This window comes from Pinus tabuliformis, chromosome 8 (assembly GCF_031772625.1).
Source record: "Pinus tabuliformis cultivar Carrire ecotype Pingquan chromosome 8, CPIR1, whole genome shotgun sequence".
Lineage (NCBI taxonomy): Eukaryota > Viridiplantae > Streptophyta > Pinopsida > Pinales > Pinaceae > Pinus > Pinus tabuliformis.
Genome location: NC_142294.1, coordinates 417,375,099 through 417,400,507, shown reverse-complemented (window position 1 = coordinate 417,400,507; position 25,409 = coordinate 417,375,099). Strand labels below are relative to the sequence as shown.

The 25,409-nt window shown below is 37.6% G+C and overlaps 1 protein-coding gene across 2 annotated transcripts in view; it reads right to left on the bottom strand.

Moving 5' to 3' along the window:
• Positions 1 to 17,257: 17,257 nt before the first annotated feature.
• The window catches only part of LOC149235828 (kinesin-like protein KIN-14C), a 75,565-nt gene continuing 67,413 nt past the window's right edge, over positions 17,258 to 25,409 (bottom strand). The window contains exons 11-16 of one of the 2 annotated variants that reach the window (XM_089372201.1): positions 18,955 to 19,116; positions 18,562 to 18,755; positions 18,245 to 18,326; positions 18,029 to 18,133; positions 17,784 to 17,888; positions 17,258 to 17,689 (exon numbers count right to left, since the gene is read on the bottom strand). In XM_089372201.1, coding sequence (XP_089228327.1) covers positions 17,504 to 17,689; positions 17,784 to 17,888; positions 18,029 to 18,133; positions 18,245 to 18,326; positions 18,562 to 18,755; positions 18,955 to 19,116 — 834 coding nt within the window. In that variant the 3' untranslated portion in view covers positions 17,258 to 17,503. The remainder of the gene's footprint in view (positions 17,690 to 17,783; positions 17,889 to 18,028; positions 18,134 to 18,244; positions 18,327 to 18,561; positions 18,756 to 18,954; positions 19,117 to 25,409) is intronic. The other variant, XM_089372200.1, reaches the window with a different exon arrangement.

The following is a 25,409-nucleotide window of genomic DNA, read 5'->3' as shown; positions in this document are numbered from 1 at the left end:
ATGTGACAGTGAACAGGTGGAACAAGTTCAGGGGGAGAACATGGTTGATGATATTTTGGGAACTAATGATGGACATATACAAGTTGTTGATGTTGTTGACAGATGCTTATGATGTAGATCATATATGGTGTATGATAGTTGCTGATGACTATCATAGTCTTGTTTAGGTCTTTGGTCTTTGTTAAAAATGTCATGTATATCTTTTAAAGACCCATGAGTCATATGATGTAATTTGTAACCCCACTATGCATGGATGGATGATGTAATGTTTCTTGTTTTTGACATGTATAAACAATTGATATATCCCCACTTGCTTGGGTGGATGAGTCAAATTTGGTATATCCCCACTTGGTTGGGAGATGGATGTATGTATGAGTCATCGGTGATAGGAAGGTCATTTGTGACGTATGTATAGATTCATGTTCTTATTTTCGAACATAAATTTACATACTTTGCTTATGCTCAGGGGGAGCATGGACTCGATCATGGGAGCTCAATCAGCACACTTCATCATATCAGAGAATTCAGCGTGAACTTAGGGGGAGCATGACCCTTTTCCCTTGATGTCAAAGGGGGAGAGTGACTTGGTGTGGTTTTTGCCATCAAGTCCAAAGGGGGATATTGTTGACATTATGATGTATGTGTTGTACTTGATGGCAACCCACTTGTAGCAGAACAACTCACTTGTATATGGTAACTAGATGAATCTATAGAAGAGATATCATATGTGACAGAATGCATGACAGGAGTTTTTACAGACGTGATGAAATGCAGGATAGCTTCAAGTAATCAGTTCAGAAAGAAACTCACTCAGATAAAAGATCACAGTATAGTAGGTAAATAGCAAAGAATTACAAATCAATCTTCACAGAATGAAGAAAGAGAGGTATACGCAGGTTCACCACTGACCAAGCTACGTATACACGTAGGTTCACTGTATACAAGTCGTGTATACGTACACACGCACTTTTACAAAAGGAAAAGCGCGTATACCTTGGAAAAATAAATTTTTAGTCCGAAGTATTTGGTCCATGGTATTTTTGATCCATGGTATTGGTCTAAGGTATTGACCCAAGGTATTTGGTCCAAGGTATTGTTCCTAAGTGGTTATGGTCCATGGGATTGTAAAGGCCTACAAACTATAAAAGGAGGAGAATATCATTAGGCCATGTGTGCAAGTATCAAATATCTAATGAAGTGTGAGATCTAATATGCAGGTTATTGGCTTATGGTGTTGTGCTTGATCTGAACCAAGGATGAACCTTAGCGTTTGATGAAGGATAAGATCTAATGATGTATCAAGATCTCAAGGCTTGAAGTGAATTATCTTTATGTGGTTTTATCATGTTTCTGAATAACTGGCGCATGTTGTAGTATGTAAATATGATTATTTGGGTATGACTGAAGTTTGGAATAGTTGTAATGTTTAAATCATCATTTACAGATCTGTACGCAGGTTCACTTTAGAAAAGGAGCGTAGACACGCTAGTTCTGCATATCAAAGCAGCATATACATCAGAAATTTGATTTGCAAATCTATACGCTGGTTCACCTTGAGGAAAGCGCGTATGCACGCAGGTTCGACACATGCAAGTAGTGTATACCTTATAAAATATTTTTTAGTTGCTTCTGTTTGTTGTGGCAGTGTTCTGGGTTCTAGATTGGGTTCTGGTTACTGTATTCTGGTGATAGCATTCTAAATGATCAGATTGATGGAGTGATTGAGTGATTCAATGGTGGTTGGTTCAAAAGGAGATTAGTTGATGCAAATATATTTGAAGGTTGATATTTTTGATGGATCCAGTCTGAAAATTTATGAAACGTGGTCCCTAGAAGAAAAGAGAAGGTTGTAGCCTTCTGTAGGCCGTCACCTACATACTAATAAACATATCAGCTAGTACAAGAGCTAGGGGGTTGTAGCTCCCTTCCAGTAGAAGCTGGAAAATGAGAGAAGGTTGTAGCCTTCTGCAGGTAGAAGCCTGCGTAGTAGTATAAGACTACACCAATACAAAAATTGTAAACAGAATTCTCTTATTATTAAAAGAAGACAGAGACGATTGCAACAGGTGGTTTTCACCCACATTGGGTTTCCACCTTATATCTCGGTGTTCATGTGTGTTACTTATGTGTGATTCTTTATTCTGTTTTTACTGCACTGTCTAATGAATTCCTAATATACTGGTTAAAGTTCAATACATGATAATTTGGGTAAATCAAAAGATCTCTGCATATACACTGGTTACATTAAGTAGAGTTGTGTATACACGCTATTTCACTAAGCTGAAGTAGCGTATACAAATCAGTTTTGAAAATTAAATTATTGATCTAATAATACTGATTCACCCCCCCTCTCAGTATTATTTCCAACACTTCATTCATAGATACGTCCCAATCTGGATGGCCTAAAGCTTCTGCAAAGGTGTCAGGATCATAATTCGCTGAAGCTTGAGCCAGTAAAAAAGAGGCTCTATCGAACTGAGAATGTGTACGTAGTTGATCTGTAGGATCACCGGCAAGAGCGCCTGCTGCATCCCGACTAGCACGGACCCATTTTGGAAGCTGAGGAGCTGAAGGAGGATCCTGAGAAAGTGGGGGAGGATTGTCATCCTCACTTTCATCATTTGAACAAGAAATATTTTCAAAGGTAGAAGAGATAGAGAGAGGTGGCACATCCACCGAACTAGGCTCGTAGGCCGATATATTTTCAGCAAACTTTACATCTCTTCTAATGATAACATTATTGGACTTAAGTGGAATAAGTCTATATCCTTTGACATCCTAAGAATATACAACAAAAGTACATTTTTCACTCTTAGGTTCTAAAGCATTATTTTTCTCATCTGGAATATGGGCCCATGCTTCACTTCCAAAAACGCGAAAGTGACTTACATCTGGTTTGATTGAGCTCCATGCTTCTTTTGGAGTGATATTCTTTAAAACCTTAGTAGGAGTGTGATTTAATATGTAATTTGCACAGTTAATTGCTTCTGCCCAAAAATTAAGACTAAGTCCTTTAGATTGAAGCATACAATTAGCCATTTCCTTTAAGGTGCGATTCTTCCTTTCAGCTACACCATTTTATTATGGAGTATGTGGAATAGTATGTTGCATTTGAATTCCATTCTCAGTGAAAAAGTTGATGAATTTGTTGCTAACATATTCTCCGCCATTATCAGATCTTAGCTTAAGAACTTGATGTCCACGGCCTGAGCCAACGTGGCCACTTCAGGCAATTTATTAATAAAAGAATGAAAATTTACATAAGATTCTCTCATGAATGGTTACCCTGCAAATGACCCTCCATGCTCTTTAAACAGAGATCATGGACCAATCGGTCGTTAAACCATGGATCAAGTGTTAGTAATACCAAGGAGAGAATGAACCGTCAGATCACTACATATTGTGACCGTCGGACTGTAAGTTACAAAAGTACATAGTAAAGAAACACACTTTACCTAACTCTACACTAGACCAAGTTATACTTAACTATTTCCTATGTGTCGGAATATCCTAACGTCTCATGTAAGTCGAATTTTGATGTTATTTGTGTTATTATACTGGTTTAATACATGTTATGATTATCATTATTCTTGTATGGGTTAAAGTAAATGCGAAATTTTTCTCGAAACCTTGAATAAGTGATTTATTGCATGCATTTTACTTTAAGAGAGTGGGTGAATGTTCCTAGAGGCACCTATTAGGTTGAAAGACCTTGAAACTTCATCTCTTTGGAAAATTTGAAGTATAACTATTGACCTAGTTGATTCCCTTGGAGAGGATAGAAAAGATCAATTAAGGCTCCTTAGCACAAGAAAATTATTGATCTATGTGTATCTTGACTCCATTAATCCCAAGCAATAAGGCATTGATCATCGTATCCCTTTGGTGGTCAAATTTTCCTCTCTTTTGTTCACTTTTCCCAATTCTATGCCTAGCCCCAGAAGGTCTCCTAGAGCATCACAAAAAAATATTTTGTATCCATCCAAACACCTTGAAAATTGGTCCACCACTACGTCGGGGTCTTATCAAAGGGTCCTCCAAATTTGAGCACAATCTGACAGTGGAATCCTGAGATATCGCAAGCCCTAGCTCAAGGATCATTTCTTTCCCTAGGCTAATTTTGAGTTAGTGTCCTCACTTTGATCCTTGCATTCAAATTTCAAAAGAAAATTAGTTATTTGATCCTATTCTCTTTCCTAATTAGGTCAAGCCCATCTTTGGTGAATCAACTCCATATCCTTGACCTAGTTTGGGTCCACCTAGGTTCTTTCTAGTCCTGCAACTTTATAACTCAAATTCCACAAGGACTACTTAGAATCCATTTCTCCATAAGAATCCTTAAGTCTAGGAAGCCCCTTGTCAAGGCATATCCTCCAACCCTAGGCTAAGTTATCCTCATATCCCTTCTTAGAGATGCCATCACCTTGATTCTCAAGAAAGTAAGCCATTTAATTGAGTCTCTCCTATGAATAAGCTTTAAGAATCACTCCTTATTTGATCATTGATCCGTTCATCATTGTGATTCTTCTTATCCTGGGCCTCATCCTATCGGTAAAATTCTATAAAGAGCAGGGAGCCTTAGTTGAGGTGACATTGGGCTATCGCTCTATTGTTTCCCCTTGACCTAATAGTTTCTCTATAGGTTCCCCTCCTAGTACCCTTGATAGTTTGAGCAGTAATAGGCCCAACCGCTTAATGAATTCCACTGAGGTAAGGTTCTTTTGGCTCCCGTTGTCGACAATGATCTGCAATGATGACCCTTCACCCACATTTGTGAGAGGAAGAAATGCTACCCTTCTTCTGGGTCTTCAGGTTCAATCCTTTGGACCTTGGTGGTAGCAACGGTGATGCTAGGATTTGCATCAATAATCTACTTCCTTTTGGCATTCCCCCTGATGAGAAACATAAAGCATTAGAACCTAAGAGTGAAAAATGTATTTTTGTTGGATATTCTGAAGATGTTAAAGGTTATATACTTCTTCAACCTAAATCCAAAAATATAATCACTAAAAGAGATGTAAAGTTTGATGAAAATATATCAGTCTGCGAGCCTAGTTCGGCGGATCAACCACCTCTTTCTATCTCTTCTACTTCTGAAAATATTCCTTCTTCAGATGATGATAGCGAGAATGACAATCCTCCCTCACCTTCTCTGGATCTTCCTTCAGCTCCTCAGCTTCCAAAATGGGTCCATGCCACTAAGGATGCAGCAGGTGCTCTTTCAAGTGATCCTACAGATCAGTGTTGTACACGTTCTCAATTCGATAGAGCCTCTTCTTTACTGGCTCAAGTTTCAACGAATTACGATCCTGAAACCTTTGCAGAAGCTTCAAGCCATCCAGATTGGGATGCAGCTATGAATGAAGAATATCGTTCATTATTGGCAAATAATACATGGGACCTTGTTCCTCTTCCAAAAGGACGAAAACTTGTTAGATGCAAATGGGTTTACAGAACCAAGTTTGGACCAGATGGAAAAATTGATAAACATAAAGCTCATCTTGTTGCTAAGGGTTTTTCACAAGTAGAAGGCATTCACTATACTGAAACCTTTTCCCCTATTTCCAAAATGAACTTTATCCACCTTGTTCTCTCCCTTGCTGCCTCTTTCAAATGGGAAGTCCATCAGATGGATGTTAACTTTGCCTTCTTGCATGGGGACTTACATGAAGAAATCTATATGAAACAACCTCCCAGCTTTATACAAAAAGACTCTAGGCTTGTATTTTGGCTTAAGAAATCCATTTATGGTCTCAATCAAGCCCCTCGAGCTTGGTATGCCAAAATGGATAGCCTTATTTTAGATATTGGCTTTTCTAGGTGTCATGTGGCTTCGTCAGATCCTATCAGAAAGCCATGTGGCTTCGTCAGATCCTATCAGAGTTTGGTTTTCAGCAGCAGCATCCGACTACACTTTGGTGTGATAATCAAAGTTCCATTCAACTATGCAAAGATCTAGTCCAACATCAGTGCAGTAAACACATTGAACTACACATGCACTTCATCATAAATCTTATTCATGACCATGTTCTTGAAGTGCAATATTGTTCAACTGGTGATCAAGTTATAAACATCTTTACAAAGGCTCTCACAGAGGCGAAGTTTACTAAACTTCGATTTATGGTTGGAGTTTAGGAATTTGTCACTAAGGGAGGGATATGCTTCGATGCCTCCTTCCTTCTCCTACTGTGTCATATTTATACATCCTTCAATCATATCCCAAGTTGTTCTTAAGGGGGGATGTTAGGATATTCTGACACATAGGAATTAAATATGTATAATTTGGTCTAGTGTATAGTTAGGTAAAGTGTGTTTCTTTAGTATGTACTTTTTGTAACTTACAATATGACGGTCACGATATGTTCTAGACATGAAGTGATCTGACGGTTCATTCTCTCCTTGGTATTACCGACACTTAATTTGTGGTTTAACACCAAATTGGTCCATGATCTCTATTTAAAGAGCATGGAGGGTCATTTATTAGAAGCATTTTACAAGAGAAGCTTATGTAAATTTTCTTTCTATTACTAATAATATTGTCTGAAGTGGACGCGTTGGCTCAGGCCATGGATTGTTTCCCTCTTTGAGGGTTTTAATCACATCAAGAATACTAGTGTACTGATCTATGATCTGTTTGTGAGCGGTATCCTTTGGTGTTCAATCTAAAGAACTTACCCCATAAATTCCTACAATTCATAATTTAGAGCGAAAATCTCAGACATGCAAGAAGAAATAACACGCATGCAACAAGTATTTTTATCTGGAGAAAATAGCCTGCTAAAATGCCAATGTTTGCTTGCATTAATCAAATGAATAGAGATGTATTACAATTGATTTTTTCAACTTAACACACACTCCATGTGTATAACCTATATCTCTACTCATTGAAGGCCTCTAACCCAGACTTTGTCAAATTTTGTCTTTGCTTGAGCTCTTATTTTCTTGTGTTTTTCCTTGAGGCATTAAGCCCCTATTATTTAGGAAATTTCGTGAATTATGCAATTCCTTAGGTTGATCATCTGACTGCATGCAACATTTATACACACAAGACTAGCCTCCTTCGGTGTAATCATGCCCAGAATCTGATGAGGACTCTGTTTTTGCAAATAGACTATTGTGTTGCATTTCTCGGCCCACAAATGCAACCCTTGTTTCTCCCACAATACTACAGTTCTTTCTCTTAGCCACCCCATTTTGTTGTACGTTGTGGGGTGTCGTTAACTCTCGTCAAATGCCTTCTTTTGCATAGAAATTTTTAAATTCATTCGACACATACTCACCTCCAATATCGCTCCTCGAAGCCTTCACCTTCTTGCTCGTTTCTTTCTCAACCAATGCCTTGAATTCTACAAACTTGGAGAATGTTTCATCTTTCTTTCGCATAAGAAGATTCAACACTTCCATTAGAAGTCATCAATAAAAATGACAAAATATTTGTGTCTTGTAGTGGAGGTCATTGAGAAAGGTCCACGAACATCAAAAGGGAACCTTTCTAGGACTACATGTGCTTTGTTGTCCCAATCATGGAATGTGGATTTTGTGTACTTCCCCGAAGTACATCATTTGCATACATCTTGTTTCTCAAGTGCTCCTTTGGGGAGACTTGGTGTTATCTGTTGCATGATCTTCAAAGCGCCATGATGCAAATGGCCAACTCTTCTAGGCCAAAGTTCACCGACATCACGGCTTTGCGCCTTCTCCACCTTTGTTCTCAATGCAGCATAATATTCCACATCTAGCTTGTACAGGTTCTTCACACGAACCCCAATCTGCTTCACTTGTCATGTGGCTATGTGTCTCAAGAATGCCTTTACTTTGTTGAAGATCACATCACAACCAAAGTCTTCCAAAACTTCAACAGAGATGAGATTTTTCGTTAGACCCGGAAAGAACATGACATCCTTGAGCCTGAGTGGGGAACTTGACTCCCTCTAAAAGGTGATTGTACCAATCCTGATTGTGATATACCTTCTATCGTCCTCCATCTTGATGTGCATCTGCAAACATTTCTCCTCTAGGTCACTCAAAGAGTCTCTACACCCTATCATGTGGAATGATACACCTAATTCCAAGTACCACACGCTCCCCATCATTTTGTTAGCCATGCATGCAATGAGGGTAAAGTCAAGTTCAAACTGTGAAGCCAAAGCTTCACCTGTTGCTCCTCCTAAGGTCTTCTTGCTTATCTTCTTGTGTGGACACCTCGTGGCATAGTGCCTGAATTCATGGTCACAATGAAAGCATTTAATTTTTGACAAATCTATCTTCTTGCCCCCTTGACTAGATTCTGATTTGGATTGGTATTTCTTCCATTTTTCCCTTATTTTCCTTTCCAACCAATGCAAATTTTTCCTCATCCTCGCCCTTGGATGAAGTCTCATCTCTAGTATTCCGCCTTATTTTCTCATGTACCAAATCAGAGCATAAGCGTTCCCAATTCTGTAATTTCTCCCTCCCATTCACTGAATCTTGATAGTTATGCCATCTCTTGGGAAGGCCCAGAAAGGCTAGGCTTACCAAGTCATCTTCAGGGACAGTAACACTGACCTTGCCTAGTTCATCACGACATTGTGTGAACCTGCTCAGATACTGCGGTATAGTGTCATTCTTCTACATCTTGATACTTTGAAGTTTATCCTTGAGCATCAACTTCTTGTGGTCACTACTATTCTCAAACAATTTTGTCAATGCTTTCCACATCGTGAAAAAAGTTTCTTTTCTGTGGAGATTCAAGACAATATGATCCTATACTCCCTCCAAGATTATTCTCCTCACCATGGCTACATCTTACTTGCACTTTGCAAGGTCCTGGACATAAATTGTTGGTGGTCTTGGAATATATGTCTTGACATATTCAAGCAAGCCATTGTCATCCAATGCTGCCTCCCTGCGGTAATTCCATGCAACAAAATTTGAGGTGCCTTCCAAGGCATACTCTAGCCTTAGTCCATTGAAGGCCATCTTCTCAGCTCTGAAGAAATCTTGTTAGACTAATATTCAAATCTGAACCTCCGAGAAACAACTTCGAATTTCCTGTTATAATGTAAATCTAGCTCCAATACCATGTAGAAATTAAAATGTGGATTGGCAACTGCTCATGAAGTTTGAATTAAAATCACAAGACACAAACCTACTCTACTACTCTGTGGACATTAATTCACAATTTAGAACAAAAATCTCAGACATGCAATAAGAAATAACACACATGCAACAAGTAATTTTATTGGGGGAAAGCAATCTACTAAAAACCCCAATGCATGCTTGCATCAATCAAATGAATAGGGATGTATTAAAATTGCTTTGCTCAACTGAGCACACCCTGCAAGTGCATAACCTATCTCTCTGCTCACTGAAGGCCTCTGACCCAGACTTAGTCAAATTTTGCCTCTGCTTGAGCTCCTATTTCCTTGCATTGTTCCTTGAGGAATTAGGCCCCTATTATTTAGGAAATTCCTCAAATTGAATTGCGCAATTCCTTAGGTTGATCATCTGACTGCATGCAACACATGTACACTCAAGACTAGTCTACAACTGATGTTACACTTCCTTGGAATCTCCACCTCAACTGGGTAACTTGAATTCTCTGCATGCACTAGCTATCTTGGGTTGATTAATCAGTTAATTGGATGATCACTAAATTTGACAGAAGTCTCACTGTTTAATTGACCTTCCACTAGTTCCTCCAAAAGTTGGAACTAGTTTAACTAAAAACAACTTGAAATAACTGATCTTGATTGCTACAAATTAGCAATCACACATGTTGAACTAAACTCTAACTCCTACAACTCGATTTTACTGAGTAAATTGGGTGACACAAGCCATGTCACACAAGTTAACATCATCCAAATTGTTCATTGATGTGGAAATTCGAATATTCTTCATTTAATCAAGGAAAAATAAAATTGACAATTTCTTGTTGCACTTTTCAACAGACGCCTCCAAATGCGTTGTTGAATGAAGATGCGTCATTCGTGGGCATTCGCCAAAGGATCTGGAAAAAGTTGTCCATCATCTTATTCCTTTTTCACTCGAGGGCGTCTTCGAGCAACAGTTTGATAGGATCTCCTGCTCCCTTGTCTTTCTTTTCTTCTTCCATGGGAGGTCATTGGTGTTTGCTGAGACGGTCTTGCAAGGGTTCACCCAGTTCAAGTCTCAACTCCTTATACCCTAACCTTTTTGGGGACATGCACAGAAAAATAGAGAAAGAGCACTTTGATATCACTTATCTGGATTTATGCAGGAACGAAATGAAATATAGATATAAACACAAACACAGATCTACAGCGAAAACAGAACTTTAATTTATTAATAACAAAGTACTGAAAATTGTTACATGCATAATGGAAATAAACTAGTTTGGGCGATTGTAGCTTATCTTTGAGAAGAGATGTGGCGCTACATGCCTTCTGAATTGTGTTACAATGAGGCTTGGAGGCCTTTTTATCATTAAGAAACAATGGGAAACCCTAAATATCCAAAAACCTAACCCTAGGAGATGAAGCACCAAAAGCTTGTGGGCCCCATTGGGGTTAGTTAGAACATCAACTTCCTAGCATCATAATTTTGTCATACGATTGTTTGACTATCATAATACCTCGTTTTGAAGATTTTCAAGAGGAAGCCGAAAAAAGATTAATACGTTGGTCTTGCATTTGTCCGGTCTCTCTGTTTTCCCCAAAAAAAATCTTTTAAGCCCTCAAAATAGCTCTGAAAGTTTAAGAGCCAAAATAACCACCAAAAATAGTAAGGTGTGGTACAATTAAAGAAAAAACAAAAACAAAAAAAACAACCACTGTGAGGTCCAAGTGGAATAAGCGGGTGGCCACCAATATCCACTTGGATCCACCTAGATCAACAAAAATATCCATAAATATCAATGCAAATAAGCTTTATGTAAAACATTGAGTATAAATAACGCGCAGATGAATAAGTGAAACTAATAACTTGCTTGAAAATAATTGTGTGAATATGAAATGTTGTCACAACGTGGGAAGAGGCGAGTGTTAAGTATTACCTGGAAAAGAACTCGTTGAACACCAATGTTTATTTCTGGTTTTACTTCACTGAGACATAATAAAATAAAATGATTGATTGGCCATAAGATAGTCAACGTAAGCCAGCTTGAAACATGCATGAATCATAAAAACTTTGAGCCTTCAGAACGAAAAGGGAAACATTTATTTTCCATGGGGAACTCTGACTTGGTATAATACATGCTGAAATTACAAGTGCATCCGAGTTGCTTGGACCTAGGAGTCCGGATGTTAAAATTATGCATAACAATCATTCAAACCTTCATGACATGTCTCGGCCGGAGTGACCTTTGCATGCAAAGGAATCAGGTTTCGTTGCTTTGACTTGTCATGGTGTGGGTTTATATCATCATGTAGCGGTTGGCAGGGCATGAGTTTTCGCAGTGGGTCGAGTGGGCTCTACATGGTTTCGTCTCTTTTGACCTGGTTAGAGTTTTTTTAGTACGAAAAAAAGCCTGATATATATATTATATTGGTAGAAAATATACATGTATCATCTTTCCAGATGCCACTATTTGCGAAAAAAGAAAATAATATTATGGCCACATATAAAACAACGTATTAACTTAAATGATAGTAGCAACTAAAACATTTTATATTACACGTGATAAGTTCGCCTACATGATTGGATATGCAAGGGTTTGTTGGATGTACACAAAGACTTATGCATATATGCAAGAGACATATTCTCGCACGGGGATAAAAAATAAAATGACAGGGGATTAGCTCCCTGTATCACAATTCACAGATTAAAAACGCACCTAATATTTTGCAACCCAAAACTATCAGGTGCAATTTGTTTCATACCTGTGATGATGGGATTTATCTGCTCCAAATCTATTAGTAACGGTCTCCTCGGCAGTTTGGGCACAAGATGAAAATTTCATAGAGCTCCTGAGCTCGTTTTGGTGACCTTAACTTCTTGCTCATGAACAGACAGTATACTAATTGCCTGGCTTTTGGTTACACACACGGATGTGCTGCGAGGCACATCATATCTCCTTAATGGCAGTATTAATCGCAAGCTTCGTCGTATGATACGCTTGATGGCATAACTACACAACACCCAAGTAATATCAAGCCTCTGAAACGAATAATATACCAATATCAAATGCTGATGTAATTTCTAATTCAATCAGATATCAATGTCATAAATAATGCGTTGAGTTTTGATCATAATGTGGATTACCATATCAGACACCATTGTATTTGTATTTAAAATTGTTGGAAAGGTCGAATGAAGACCATTAACTGTCGCCATAACATGTACCATATGCTTCGTCCCACACGCATGTTGTGGGTGACCCTTCCACAGCTTGCATAGGCTCACAACGATGCCTATAGGTTGTCATCATCGCACCCATTAGACTTGAGCTGTCACAAAAATCATCAACGTTGAATACCATGAGGACTCAACCTTCAAGGCCATGTTACACTCGACACTAGTGATCGTATGTGTCATTAGTGTTGGGGATATAGATGCACCCAGGATGGATTTTGAGACAGACAAATTGCTGATGGTTATTTGTAACTGTTTGTCAAATACAGTTTAACATTTAAATTTTACAAAGTAAGTTTAACATTTAAATTTTACAAAGTAGGGAGGTGTGAAAACCGTCAAAATTGATAAGTTTATGCTCGCTCTATTAACCATATCAATGTTTCACTTACATTTAATCAATTACATTCTTTGTCACTTTGACAAAAATTTTCCATACTTACATTTCATTAAGAAATAGTTCTAACAAAGATTTGCCATAATTACATTTCATTTATCTAAAAATAAATAAACGAGGGCTTATATAACCTCAAATAAAAAAATATGTAGCTCATTAGTGTTCTGCTGAGAATTTCGTCCAGCCTGTTGCTCTGTACTTTTTTTATTTCACGGAATAATAAAAAAAGTATGTTTAAAATAAAAAAGAAAAAACTTCAAATAAAAGAAATTGGATGACTATATATTTAACATTGTACAGAGTATTGCCCGCAAATTCAACTCCATCCTGCGAGAAATATTATTTATTTCTTTCATAACTATGAGTAGATTATGCGTCAAAAAGTGTCGTAGACACATTCCAGCTACGCTATAAACAAATCACATGTATGATAATGTAAAACTTCAAATAACCACATGTTAATGGCAGAATACAAATTGTTAAATGATGTCAACATTCCTCATTTCTCCAGGGGGCCTCACCTATTTTAATTAAGGATTTTAGTTTCTTTTATGAGCATTATTTTTAAAAGTACTTTTAGGAGGGATCGCACAAAATTTTTGTGTAAGTGGCTCAATACATACGGAGGCAATTTTCAAGAGAAATTTGTTCAGCCTCACCTATTTTAATAAGAATTTTAGTTCTTTTATGAGCATTATTTTCAAAAGTACTTTTAGGAGGGATCAAAAATTGTTTTATTGGCTCAACACATACGGAGGCAATTTTCAAGTGAGATTGTGAACAAAGGCAAACAATTACATGTTTTTTTTTCAGTGGAAAAAATCAGAATGTATTATATTAAGGTGATATAATGATCGTCAATTACAGAAGTCTCAGAGGAGACATTTTGCTGAATAGTGAGCATGTTGTTGTCCCTATGAAAGGTGGACGGTGAAAACATATAATTAAGCCCCCGGAGGCCGCATAATAATAAACAGATACATTTATATAATAACCATATTGAAAGCCATATATGAGTCGTGTAAACAGATAGATGAAGATATGTGTGCAGGCCGCAAATAAGCACAGGTAGATAGGATCAAAACAACGGAGCAGATCTGCCTGATGGAAAAGAAAAAAATGTGCTATGCCGAGGAGGGCATGGATCCCATAATAGAAACCAAAATGGAATGCAAAGGTTTGTAGGAGTTCTGGAAGAGGCGATGATTCCTCCAATTCCAGATGGACCAGCATGTAAGGATGAAGAGAGCGCGCCAGGAGGGGCGCTGTGAGCTCCACCAGAGGAAACCGTCCAGAACAGAAGGAAAGGACCGGTGTGGGAAACCATAAGTGAGTGAGAGCTCGTACCAGATTGTAGAAGAGGCAGCACATTCGAAGAACATATGGAAGTTCGATTCATGAGGAGCAGTGCAGAGATAACATCTGCTCGGACCATACCATCCCTTCTTTTGGAGAACCTCCCAGGTGAGGTTCTTGTTGGAGAAAGAACAATTACATGTTTATCTTATCCAAACTTCGTAAAGAGAGCTAAATTAAAGTTAAAGGCCAAATTGCCCCATCATGGACAAGTTCTGAATGATATCCATCAGTCATCTTAATTTTCAAGTGAAATTGATTGAACAAAGGCAAACAATTACATGTTTATCTTATCGAAACTTCCTAAAAAGAACTAAATTAAAGCTAAAGGCCAAATTACCCCATCATGGACAAATTCTGAATGATATCCATCAGTCATCTTAATTTTCATAAATTTAAACCTACACATCACAACAACCTAATTAAATATTTTCATAAATTTAAACCTACACATCACAAGAACCTAATTAAATTTCAGCAAAGCAATCATATGAATCCTCCATAACCATAAGCGTCATTTCCATTTGTTTAAAGGTTATATTGCAAATTGAAATGTCCAAAGCCACTATTTATTTATTTGCAAAAGCCATTTATCTTTAGTCTTGTGCTGCGATAAATATTTTTAGTCCTATTGATATTAAAATATTATTCATTCATTTTTGTGAAAATAAATCATCACTTACTACTGATAAAATGTGAGCCATTTTTTATTAACCATAAACTTAAACTCAAATATGTGTTATGTTAGTCATTTATCTTTAGTCTTGTGGTGCGATAAATTATTTTTAGTTTCATGAATATTAAAATATTATTCATTCATTCTTGTGAAAATAAATCATTACTTGCTACTGATAAAGGGTAAGCCATTTTCCACTCAACCATAACCTCAAGCTCAATTATGTGTTATGTTTTTTTTGTAACTGACCACCCTAACCAAACCAGGATGTCGTGAAAGAAACTTCTCTCAATAAAATCAATAAAAAGTGTAGTATAAGCTCAATTATGTGTTATGTTTTTTTTTTTTTTTGTAACTGACCACCCTAACCAAACCAGGATGTCGTGAAAGAAACTTCTCTCAATAAAATCAATAAAAAGTGTACTATGAAGACCTCAACATCAACAGAAAATCAACAAGTCTTCCCTTGAAACCCCACTAAGCCAAAAGCCTACTCAAACCATGGGTGTCATGGGTGGCTTCTAAACTGACTTACACAATACAAAGGAGTCACTTCACTAACCCAACATTCCCCAGCAACCTTCCCTCTCAGAGCCTTTCTAAACTGACTTACACAATACAAAGGAGTCACTTCACTAACCCAACATTCCCCAGCAACCTTCCCTCTCAGAGCCTTCATGTTTTGCCAGCAAGGACCCAAAAACGCAGCTTCGTATTGCAGCTCAAGATCAACACACTTGTGTTTGAATTTTTCAATCCAAATTTGGTCCCCAGACCCATTCATGTACCGTCCACACTTTACACGCAAATTCTCTTCATTCTCTGTTCCCTGGCATGAGATTTCGTGGGTCAAATCCACAAATTCGTGGGTACATTTCCCATACCTCTGGGGCAGTTTCGTACACATCCCAGCTGCTTTCATAAGTGTAAAGTTGGTTGATAGTTCAACTGCCAGTTATTTTTTCCAACTAATTTCTTGATATGTAGGAAAATTTGGTTTTTAAATTTTCAGCAACACAAATTCAGGTGTTGGTTGATAGTTCAACTGCCAGTTATTTTTCCCAACTAATTTCTTGATAGGTGGGAATATTTGGTTTTTAAATTTTCAGCAAGACAATTTCGGGTGGATTACTATGGCAGATAATAATTCCGCCTTGCCAATTTCCCCATCACGGTTCATTCAGTACCACATTATTCCGGGTTTAACCTGTTACGCATATGGCATCACACAAGAAACATTAATATAATTCATTACATCGACGGGAGATCAAAATGAGGGTGGTACAAGGAAGGCTCCCACCTTCACTATTCGTTGCTAGGATTATGCAGCAGTGCTCTCCAGGTCAACTCTTTCTACGTGAATTGGAAGACTGTTCACCTTTGTCTTTGCATGTTTGTACCTTTTGGATTCGGGATTCTGAAGACCCAGTGCTTGGTGTTCTGATTTCTCTGGTTTGGATGCACTCTGATTTTGGGTGGATTACCCCCTGATGTTGCAGAGGATAAGTTGTGTTCGATGTTGAGTTCCTGCTTACTTAATGGACTCCCAGGTTTCTTATCAAAGAGATTCCCTATGACGATAACATATCGATTATAGATGACTTCTAGAGATTAGGAGAGTTAAGATTTCATGGGGAAACGACTCAAGGTAACAGGACTTCCTCATTCAGTGTCACAGCCAGGGGCCATGACAATGAACAAATAATTTGCCAAATCGCTTCATCATGGATTCTCTTGTTCAATTAAAACCGAAAATCGATAGCCATGAAACTGAATGTGGCCATGTTAAGAAACCTGATTGTCAACATCAGCAAAGAGGCTTATTCTAAGGCATCAACCACAGTCCGTTAATTCAACTCATGGAAAACCAAAAAGGACACTGTGCAGCAGCTCGTTGAGGATATGGAAATAGGGGAAAGGAGTTTGCGCCAACGATTATGGACCTTGAAGAGGTCAGAAGCCGCCACTTCTTCTGATAAGCTTACGTTTTTCAAAGCCGCCACTTTTTCTGATAAGCTTATGTTTATTAAAGCCGCCACTTTTTCTGATAAGTTTATGATTTTTAAAGTTATTTGCATATTAGGTACTTTTTATAGAATCTACAATAGCAGTAAATATTGGGATTTTTTGCCGGCATACATGTAATTTTTGTATTTAGATCTGGAACCGTTTACGCTGTTTGAAACTTGAAAGCATACGCTTTGACATATCATTGCTGTTTAGCTCAGCTACAGCCTTCCATTATTAATACAAATTACTTAGTTTTGGTTAACGAAAAACAAGATATTTTAGTCACAAGACCTGCAACATAGCCAAGATGCATAAATCCAATATAAAATATGATCAGTTTGATATCTCATGAACTGATGGCAAACTATACTGCAGGAAAAACAAAACTTCGTAAAAAATAAAACTTTAGTGTACAACATTACAATATCATTGAAAGTTATAACCATGTGTCACAAAGCCTGTGGCAACATTACAATTGATGATTAAACCCAATATATAAAAATGATCAGATCAACAGCTTATGAACTGATGGAAAATTACACCACAACAAAACAAACCTGTGTAAAACACAATGAGTTAATGAAGGAAGGTTAACGAGGCCAGCAGCAAATGTGCTGTGGAACAGATAGCCAGATGCCAGTATAAAATAAACATTGCACGCAGAAACAGCCCTTAAATAAAAGGGGTCTAACAAGAGACCAAACTCATATTAACATATTACAACCACAGAGAACTGATACAGCTTGTGATCGTTAGCAGCTACTCAATCGACCATGAGCATCACTAACTCTGCTATTTGTTTGCCGCCTGGGTACTCCAATTTCACAAGCATTGACCTTTGCAGCAAACCTCAGACTACACAATGTCTCACCAAATGATTTAGGATCTGGGGAAATGTTAACAAACATAAGTGTCTTGGAATCCCCTCCAAGACATGGCTGCATGTTGAAAAGACCCGTTAGAAATGGTATCTACATAATAACATTAAACCAACAAGCTTTGCTTATTATGACTGCAAAAGGCAGCTATTACCTGAAGTAGATATGTTAACTTTGAGTTTCTGTAAGGTATGTGTTGTTCCTTATTAGCTATGGCCAGAATCACATCCCCTAAGCTTGATAAGCTTTTGTTAATGGCCTGTTGAAATCAGATATGACACTTCTTAATAAAGTATCAATCAAAATTTCCTGTGTTTAATTTAATAAAGGGCAGATTCAAAAATCTCAGACAAACGTTCAAAACATCATTTTGTGACTTGGAATGGAATGCTTCAAAACCTGTGTTTCCTTTAACCGTTCACCCATTGCTCCACTCCTCGACAAGCGTTCACTCCCCGCTAAATCAACAAGGTTAAGCACCCCATGAACATGTTGCTCAGTATTCTGCAACCAAAAATGCATTAATACCTTGCACAAGCAATTGTTTCTTATTTTCAAAAACACAAAGTCAGTTCCAAATATTCAGAAAATGCCCCTTAAAGATCTAATATATACCTCATTTACACCAGCAATTCGAAGTGTGAAAACACAATGACTTCGGGAAGATTGTTCATTCATCGCAGTCTTTCCTACTGTCCTGTAACAAATAAATATAAAAATTAACCCTACTAAACTTGGAATCATTATAACTAGAATCAAATCAGCAAATATCCATTGTTAATAAATAAGGTCATCAAGAAATCAGTTGTACAACCTTTCTAAAACGAACATATAAACCACACAAATGAAAAACAGTGGATAGATCATGCAAATGGTTTTAAATCACTATTTCCAGAAAAGCTACAATAAGTTTAAATAGCCTTCAAAACCACCTGCTTTGAGCTGCTTGTTGCAGAAGAGATGAAACCTCTTCCCAGCTTGTAACTTCAACAATAGTAAGATCTGAGACAAAGGTGTTCCCATTTGCATCATGTTTCACCACATGTTGCTTCCCAGCATCATGGGAGTAGGTTCGAGAATTGGCAAGATCCCGTATGGTCTCATTATAAATTTCCAACATTGATGCCTGTAAAATCAGAGTTCACAGGCATTGACCAACAGACAGATCAAAGAATATTCCAATGCCAGACAACACTGAAATTCATTTCCTATGTGAATTTTCAGACTATATATATTCTTGGTAGATAGAAACAGCTGTTGTTGAAACGGAACATTTTTACTACCAAGTAACAAGATAAATATTAAACGTTTATAGCAATTTTTACCTGCATTTTAAAATTCCATCCTTGGGAGCGAAGTGTTTGACTAGAACTAAATATTTGTTCTAGTGACCTTGGTATAAGACCCTTATGATGAGCCTCGTCAGGCTGACCAAGCATAGTATATGTTTTCCCAGACCCCGTCTGTCCATATGCAAAGATGCATACCTGCAAATAATATATTACACTACATGGGATCAGAAAAGATGAGCTGTGCATATAATATTCAAACAGCAGAACAGATTAATGAGTTAAACAGAAAAAAAAAAAAAAAAAAAAAAAAAAAAAAGGATAAATAGTATATTGCTGACAGATATTTTCAATGGAAAGTTATTAACGTCTACAGTCACTATTAAAAGAAGCATTTTTTATAGGTGCCTAGAACCTTTATCCCTAGAAACAACTTAAGTCACCTGGTTCAGTTTCGAATTCAACACCAAAAAAAGTTCAGGAAAACTTAGCAAAATAAAAAACTTCATTAAAATTTGCCATTAAATTTATTTTAATATTCAACAAGTTATAACATATCTTCCATTCAACTTTTATATAACATGATACATATACATTATATAATGTATATTATCTAAACAATAATATACTATATAGCCTATACTATATGTGTGTTTTACTATGAAACCGGATTCGTCCCCCAGGCTCGTCGTGTCCCGAATCCGGCGAATCAGACACAACTCGGGCAGATTCAAATCCGAAAATTGGGATTCATCATGTCGGATCGAGACACGATCAAATCCGGGTCGTGTTCCGATCGGACACGATGAATCCCCATTTTCAGATTTGAATCTGGAAAAAGGGATTCCGCACAACATTATAAAGGCAGTTTTTGCCTTTCTATTTGCCCATTCATTTGTTTAGTTTGTTGTGGGTTTGCTGTGGATGTTTAGGAGCAAAAAGCAAAGGGTGTGGGAGCATTTTCAAGGAGATTCAAGCAACAAGTAAATGCATTTTCTCTCTCTTTTCTTTGCATTTTTATTACAGCAATTTGCATATGTATTTCTTTTACAAATTTGTGCATTTTTGTTTTTTTTTTTACAGCATTCATGGCTCAATCAAGGACAGCAAGGAAAGGGCAAAGGAAGGGGAAGAATGTCCCCATTGGAGATGCCCCTCCTCTCCCAATTTCATCAAGGTCTGCAAGTGTTCCCTCTATTGCAAGTGGCTGCAACAGCAGCTTCAAATGTTGAGGGAAGACTTCCTCCTCAAGGTAACAAATATCCCTTGTGGAAATATGTCACAAGAGAGCAAGGGCCACCCAACAAGGTGAAGGAAGGAGGCAATGTGAGTTGGAAATGCAACTATTGCCACAATACTTTCACAAGCACATATTTCAGTGTGAAAGGTCATTTGTTGGCTTTACCAAGTTGTGGAATTGGAGTTTGTACAAATGTGCCTTTACCAAAGAGGAAAGAAATGCAAAGAGAGTCCAATGTTGGTATGGCAAATGTGGCTACAAAAAAAAAAAAAAAACTAAGAATGTTGACCCCCTTCCATTCTTGAGGAAAAGCAGTGCCAACAACAAATTCTCATTTGAGAATTATGGTGGGAGACAAGCAAAAAAAAAAAGACAAGTAATTTCACTTGGTCCAATGGACAAGATTTTTCAGAAGGAGAAACGAGAAGAGCTTGATCTCACCATTGCCTTTTTCTCTATCAAAACTTCATATCCTTTAATGTTGCACGCTCACCTCTATTTATTGAGATGTGCCGAGCTCTAATTCAAGGGGCTCCATCAAGGTATGTGCCTCCTGGGTCAAAGAAACTTAAAACCACATTGTTGACGAAGGCAAAAAAAAAAGGTGGAAAAAATGCTTGAGCCAATTAAAACATCATTGCCAACATCTGGGATTAGCATTGTTTCTGATGGATGGACATATCCAGCAAGGCACCCACTCATCAACTTCATGGTATCTTCCTCGAATGGTCCAATTTTCTTGAAAGCAATGGATGCACTTGGACAACAATGATTGGAGACAGGGGGGATAAGAAGCTCTATTCTTGGTGGGTAGCCATGAGGCTCCTCTCTCAAGTGACTTCATCCTCTTGTTGCGAGAGGAATTGGAGCACATATGGGAATTTGTATAGCGTCAAGAAAAGCAAGCTTGAGCAGTCCAGGGCAGAGACAATGGTGTATGTGCACACCAACCTTTGTCTTAATTACAGGCAGAGGGATGAGCCATTGAAGGGAATGACAAAGATGTGGGATATCTTTCCTAATGATATGGGTCTCTACAACAATGTTGAGTTGGCATTGGCCAACTTGGATCTCAATGATCTAGTGCTAGAGGATGTCAAATTTGATGATGGTGATACTATAGAGGGGTCATCCTCCACACCAACAGATGCATAGATGACTTGGATACAGAGGAGGATGCAGCTAAGCAGTGGTGACCATGATGGTGAGGACAATGATGTTGATTTTGATGATGACTATGAGGATTGATGACTCATGAGTCATGAGCTACCTATTGCCTTGAGGCTTGTATACTTGTAGTTGTTTTGTATTTGCCATTTCTATTTGCCATTGGCATTGCACTACCTATGTAACACATTTTGATTTTGATGACTTAATGAGAAAACTACGATATCTTTATCTTACTATCTTGTCTTTCTCCTATTGGATCATTGATAAATTGAATATGTACTATGATTTATTTATCATTTATGTCACAATTGTATTTGTATGCATAATGTTACTTTGTAAAACTTACATATAGATGAAGATCTATGTTTGAAATCAATGAATTTGTATCATGAATGAGAATTTCTGTAAGAAATATCTTATTATTATTATTATTATTATTATTATATATAATGTATCTAAACATGTCCTGTTATGGGGGGTCAACATGTCTGTATCCGACACTCAAATCCCCATTTTCGTCGAATCTTGAATCCCCGTGTCCGGTGACTTAGGTGTTTCAAGAAGAAGAAAAAAATAAGAATACCATTATTCTTTAAAGATATGTTTTTCAAGGAAACTTACATAATATTTAGCATAACATATACTTTACGAAAGCTTTAGCCGTTTCTAGCTGATTTGAGGTTCAAAGGTCCACCATCATTGCACGTCTTGTTGCAATGGATTATGTACATTTTCTTAAAAAGCAGCAGGCCCTATCAAGCATGCATATTCCGGCACTTAAAGGTTCCGAGGCAAAAATAATTAGTGGTAAAATGAATAAACCATGAATACATGAAAAGTAAGCCAACACAACAACGTGAAACATTTGGATGTGTTGGGCAAATTCTCTAACGAGAGGACAATTTTCATAGCCATGGCCTTTAATTATACGTAATATGTCGTAATATGCAGAGAACAGTGTGCATGGAATCTAGATTATGCAGAGTTTTCCATCATTGCATATCAATAATCCAGATTCATTCAGTAGTTGTTTTGATTATCGAGCAGTAGTGGTAACTAGTATTCGTAGTCTTTGTATTGCAAGACAAAGCAACAGTTGTGCCAACATGACTCCAACAAGGGCAAGTCATCGGTAAAGGTGATTTGAAATGCTCACAAACTGGCTCTAGCCATTTTTTGATTGATCGTTGAAAACCCTTTATGCCTAAGTTGCACGAAACGCCGAAACGTTTCAGAGTTTCCAAAACAGGTACGTTTAGAAACGTCACCTCCCAAAAATGGAAACGTCGGCCGAAACGTCAGCTGAAACGTCATATATGTCTAGATATATATAAAAAAAGGTTATAAATAAGTGAATAACACATTATCTTGCAAGAAAAAAGGGAATAAGATCCATAGATGACAATTTAGAAGGAAAACCAAGTCTATATTAACTCTCATACATGATTACATGATGGTCGAGTTTTGGAGTTTCGAGTACGGGTACGGCTTGAAACATCGGGTTCCTAGAAGTTTCATGCAACATCGCTTTATGCCAATTTTACACAAAAGTTCCACGAATTTGATCTCAAAAATTGAAATTCACATAAATTAGAACTCCAATGTTGAAGTCCAGCAAACACAGTCAATGTCACAGAGTTCATGTGCATTACAATTATGTTTGATTAGGGTTTGAAATTTCTGGTAAGGAATGGATCAGCATTGCACGATTTGTACTCCTATAAGACTCACCTGGCTATTAACTCAGCAACTCGTATAAGAATTGGGAACGACACGTATTTAACTCGGCAAAATACATTTTCCCTTTCCCTCCACTCAATCTCGAAAAAAAATGAAATTTGCTGCCAAGGATGGGTCTTATACAGGCCTGTACAAGTTTTATACGAGTCGTATGTGACTCAACAAGCCAACACGAGTCAACGTCGCTTCTATGAGAGTGATTCATTTCGACATATGACTCGTCAAGACCCGCAATTCTCTAAGGGTCTTATATGGATGGGGTTCCTCATTAGGTTGGGATATGTATATGAATTTGAAATTTTCAGTATGGTTTGGATGAGATTCCTCATGAGGTTTGGAGATATATTCACCAACATTTTCCGGTTGATTTTGTCCGAAATCCCGCAAAATTCCCTTGGAATGGTAAGTTTGAACTTTGTGATTTGCACATTTCAAGCGTTCAAAGGGTTTTTGAAAATGTTGAATCCATTTATGCATTCAAAAACACATTTTAAACAAACAAAAATACACAATCTCTTGAATTTTTTATAGTTAGATATGGCAAAAAAAAGGAAAAAAAACATATAATGGTTAGACAACACCTAGATAAAATCATATATATATATATATATATATATATATATATATAACCATGACAAAATGTATCATAACTCAGTTGTCAAACCAACAATGGGAATAGCCAGCCCATTATTGGCTACCATTTGTGAATGCAGGCTAACTCATCACTATCATTCAAAAAAGACCACACCACCTAGAATCACCCACTAATAGTCCATTGGGGGGGGAAGCTTTCAAGTTTTCACCCCTGCCAGATGCCTTTGGGTCTTGGGTCATTAACATGTTTCCTTACATCTAAGGAAGACGAGCTCTTAGCCAAGCAAAAGCAATTTTAGGGCATACTCTAGGCCATTATTTATAATAATAAAAATTGACAAGAAAGACCCAATGACTAAACAAGAGCCAAGATGTCTCATATTGACCATGGACAAAACGAAAACTCCTTGGGGCCGCCTACTCCTTGAGCCTAATCAATACATGCTAGAGCATGCCCCCGGAGACTTGAACCTAGGTCATTGGGATGGTAAGAACCATTGGCAATATTATTATGACTATAAACCAATGTTGTTAAAAGCGCGATCGGGATTTAATCGGCGCCGGGAAAAAAGCGGAAAAAATCGGAAAAATCGGGAAAAAATCGTTTGGCACAAAAATATTCATTTTTTTTCATTTTTTTTCATTTTTTTTAATATCTAAACCATCTACAACATAAAATAAATACATTGACACATAAATATGATAAAAAAACTAATATATAAGATGTTTAATATCATTTCTAGCGCTAAAATCACACATAACATTGAATCATGTCCTGAATAGTAAGTCCTGAGTCCCAACTCAGCCTCAAAATATCAACAAAAAATATGATAATGTATCTCATCATGTCATAATGTCATATACAATAAAATGAAAGTCTAAGACTCTAATCCTATTGATTTCCTCTGCCCCTCTTGCGAGAAAATGTCACTGCTTTCCCTTTCCCCCTAGATGAAGATGCTGGTGCCTGTGGTGGTGGAAATGGCAGTGGAGTCTGACGTGCTCTAGAAGCTGAAGAAGTAGCTGTAGAAGTAGCAGCTACTGTAGGTAGACAGAGACCACGTCCTCTAGTGGTAGCCCGAGTAGGCAGTGTCACCTCCTCCTCCTGCTCCTCCAACTCCTCCTCCTCCTCCTCCTGCTCCTGCTCCTCCTCCTCCTCCCCCTCCCCCTCCTCCTCCTCCTCCCCCTCATCCTGCACTAACCAATCCTCAGTGGGATCCATGAGAGGCCTCTCGGTCTCAACCCTCCATTCAACAGTGGTGTCAATCTCATCCAATGAGATGGCTTCCATATCAGGTGTCTTGTCTAGTTGCCTCACCCACAATCGAAGATTGTAGTAGACATAGACCATGTCATTAAGTCTACGGGACTCCAACCTGTACAAAGTTCATGAAATAATAATTAATAATTAATATTATAAAAAAAAAATATTGTTTAATGAATTCAAAAATTTATTTGGAAATTTGCAATATTTTAAATGTTTAAGTGTTAAGTTGTTAACCTATTGCGCTTCTTGTTGTGTATTTTTTCAAATACACTCCAATTGCGCTCACATCCCGAGGAGCTGCATGTTTGGCTGAGGATGCGTATGGCAAGCTTTTGCAAAAGGGGTACTCTGCCACCATACATCTTCCACCATGCGGCTACAACAAAATTACAAATAAACATAAGAAAAAAATGGAAGCTGAAGAGACAATGAAATTTGAAACAAAGTTACAAACTAAAAAATACCTGGCATTTTGGCCGT